Genomic DNA, 3,526 nt, shown 5'->3' with positions numbered 1-3,526 from the left:
ATATATATATGTATGTATGTATATGTATAACAAACTAACGTGATTGAAAAGAAATTAAAGTGATTATCGCTAAATTTTTCTGTCCGTTTTCTATTTCAGCCATGGTATACAGAAGTTGTATTCTTTATCTTATACTATGAATGCTCCTATTGCAATTCTGATCGTGTTTGTGGTTGGCATCATTGTCAGTCTAAGTAAGATTATATTTCTATTTTCTTATTCTTGAAACACTTGTATACATGTATCAAGGGAATTTGTTAAATTGCGAGAGTGCAGTGGCTCTCAATCGGGGTCCATATCTTCTGTAGGAGTCCATATAAGATGCTTATTGTTAAAATTTATGTGGCAATAAATTGGTTATACTTTTGTAATCCACAGAATATTTAAACATTTTTTTATACAATTGTTTATAATATTTAAGTATAATTATATTCTTTTTATTATTTTATATGTTTCAATCAATTGACTGCAGCCATGCTGGAGTACCACCTTTTTTAGTTGAACAAATCGACCCCAGGACTTATTCTTTCTGAGCCTGGTACTTATTCTATCGGTGTCTTTTACCGAACCGCGAAGTTACGAGGACGTAAACACACCAAAATCGGTTGTCAAGCGATGGTGGGGAACAAACACAGACACACACACACACACACAGACAGACAGACACACACACACACACACATGTATACATATATACGACGGATTTCTTTCCGTTTCCGTCTACCAAATCCACTCACAAGGCTTTGGTGGGCCCGAAGCTATAGAAGAAGACACTTGCCCAAGGTGCCACGCAGTGGAACTGAACCTGGAACCATGTGGTTGGTAAGCAAGCTACTTACCACACAGCCACTCCTACGCCTAATTATATAACATTCTACCTAATCTTCATATGCATGAACGAAATAACCATCCGTTTATTAAGTTAAGTGTATCTAGACATGTCTACCTACTCCTCATTTCGAGCATTCAACGACAATATGAGTCTTCAAAGACAGTTGCTCCCATAAATTCTAAAATAAAATTTAGGATTTATGGAAGGTCAAAGTTAGGAAGAAAATAAATAGACAGATAGATATACGTGAGTCATCTAAGAGACCATATGTCAAGGAAAAGATGCACTCTTATATCTGTCGGTATAGTTGGTATATTATCCGAAAATATAGTATTAAGTATCCATCATGGCTAATCTTACCAACCGGTTTCGCGTAAAGAATACAATGGAGTGTGAGGTAACAGTCCGATTATATAACTTTACGCTCATCAGAGTTAGCCGAAATGAAAGGAAATATGGTGACTGCTCTCTGTTCAGAGAGACGTGAATCTGATTGGTAAGATCAGCCGTGATTGATACTTAATACTATATGAGATTGATATTTTCTAGTTATTATAGACTTAAAAATATTTTGCTATAGTATAAGTTGTATAGAAACGTGAATCAATAAATCGCTTCACTCCAGTTTTATTAAGTTATTTATACAGCATTCATAGGAAACATTACAAAACGTTCGTCAATATTTTATTTTAGTTTTCTACAAACCGCATGAAGTTAACCCCAAATACATTGTTCCTGTATGTGAGAAAGTTTGCTGTTGTTTGCCATCCTGTGCACAGAAGAAATTTCGGAGTAGAGCCATTTCAACATTAAAGGTAAGAAAACTTTTTGACAATTTGAAGAATAAATAATCATAAAAGAAGCATTACACATGTTGGACAATGACTGAAAGAGTACGATCGTGAATATAAGCGGTCGAAATGGGAATCTCCCGAAGAATTTCTAGAGTAACGTTACTTGTACAGGGTGCGTAACTTGGAGATCAGGGAGTCTCTCTAAGTTGAGCCACTACTTCGTATTGGGGTCACAGATAGAGTGCTAGGCACATATAGTTGGAATGTCACAGGAAAGAATCAAAAGACAGATTCTTCAAGTTGAGCCAGTTGGCAGGAAACCTAGGGGTAGATCAAGAATGAGATGGTTTGATAAAATCCATAAATTCAGTTGGTCACACGCGGGATTTCAGCTGAAAAATGTAATGGCGTTTGTTTCTGATAGAACCTTATGGAAGAGGTGCCCAGCAACTCTTTCAGGAATAGTGAGTGGGGCAAATGGATGGATGGAATAAATAAAAATCAAGGTCAGTGATTGATAGAATTAGTTGAATGTCAGACAATATTTTGTAGAACTTACAACATTTTACGTTCTTGGATTCACACACCGCTTGTAGAGTATCTTTGTCTGTCTTCATTTTGAGGTCGATTAAATAAGGACCAGTTAAAATTTCAGTCATCTACGTTTTTCATCCAAAAGGAAGAATCAGAAAGCTATTTATTTTCTATTTTATTACTGGTAGTTTTGCATAATGCATGAATACTACAAATAAATCAGCAAATGAAGCCATATTATATTTTAGTTACCTTCATCTACACTTCTATATTCGACCCCTGCCAGACCAGTAAAACACTGCGGTCGGTTTTATTGATTTCACCTCCATGATAAGATGTATACATATATACGACGGGTTTCTTTCAGTTTCCGTCTACCAAATCCACTCACAAGGCTTTGGTCGGCCCGAGGCTATAGTAGAAGACACTTGCCCAAGATTCCATGCAGTGGGACTGAACCCGGAACCATGTGGTTGGTAAGCAAGCTACTTACCACACAGCCACTCCTACGCCTAATTTTATAATATTCTACATGTACCTAATCTTCATATACATGAACGAAATAACCATCCGTTTATTAAGCCAAGTGTATCTAGACCTGTATTATCAAATGTATTTCTTCCCTGTTTTTTTTTTTTTACCTACAAATGTGATAGAGTGTGAGAAGGAGATTCGGGTGCTATTTTTAGCTATTCGGGTAATCAAGTAGATGCTTGTCCGTTGGTTTATCATTAAGTTTTTTCTAAATTTTTGTTGTCAGGATGAGGAAGAAAACATGGAGTTGGATTCGAAGCTCGACAGAACGTAATGAATAATGCTATATCACACAAGACATACTATCATAGTTACATGTTATACACGAAGAAATCTTGTCCTTATGTTATGGAACGGTTTTAAAAGTTTGTTGACACTTCATCACCGCCATCCGCAGAGAACAATGTCGACAGACTTTATTTTAGTTGGGCTATTTATACATCTGTTCTCTTTCCGACGAAAATGCATATACACACACCTTATTTTTTTTGTAAATAACGGTAATAATACGACTTTATTTAAATTGTTCTTGCTTACGATAGTTTCTTTTAAACGGAGCGGGACGTTTAAAGTAAGGAACACACACAAGCTAACGTAGTGAATATTTTAGAAATAGATGTTAAATGCTGTTTCCAACTGAAGATCGCAAAACATGTTTGTCATGCAAAACGTGAAATCAATTGTATTGAAATATTTATTACTTATCTATGTATTCAAAGCAGAGGTAAGCCTGTTTCTGAAATGTTCATTGCATTGCACGTGTGTATCTTTATCATATTTTTTTGTGGTTTTTTGGAGCAACGGCTCTGATTTTAACAAACTACTATATATA

The 3,526-nt window shown here is 35.7% G+C and overlaps 1 protein-coding gene across 1 annotated transcript in view; it reads left to right on the top strand.

The window, feature by feature from the left end:
• Positions 1 to 3,509, top strand: part of LOC106878510 (sodium-dependent multivitamin transporter) — a 64,847-nt gene extending 61,338 nt beyond the window's left edge. The window contains exons 13-15 of the mRNA XM_052978456.1: positions 100 to 194; positions 1,526 to 1,647; positions 2,921 to 3,509. Of these exons, the coding sequence (XP_052834416.1) occupies positions 100 to 194; positions 1,526 to 1,647; positions 2,921 to 2,968 (265 nt within the window). The 3' untranslated portion in view covers positions 2,969 to 3,509. The remainder of the gene's footprint in view (positions 1 to 99; positions 195 to 1,525; positions 1,648 to 2,920) is intronic.
• The last annotated feature ends 17 nt before the right edge of the window (positions 3,510 to 3,526 follow it).

Source organism: Octopus bimaculoides, chromosome 1 (genome assembly GCF_001194135.2).
Source record: "Octopus bimaculoides isolate UCB-OBI-ISO-001 chromosome 1, ASM119413v2, whole genome shotgun sequence".
Lineage (NCBI taxonomy): Eukaryota > Metazoa > Mollusca > Cephalopoda > Octopoda > Octopodidae > Octopus > Octopus bimaculoides.
This window is presented reverse-complemented; position numbering and strand designations above follow the sequence as displayed.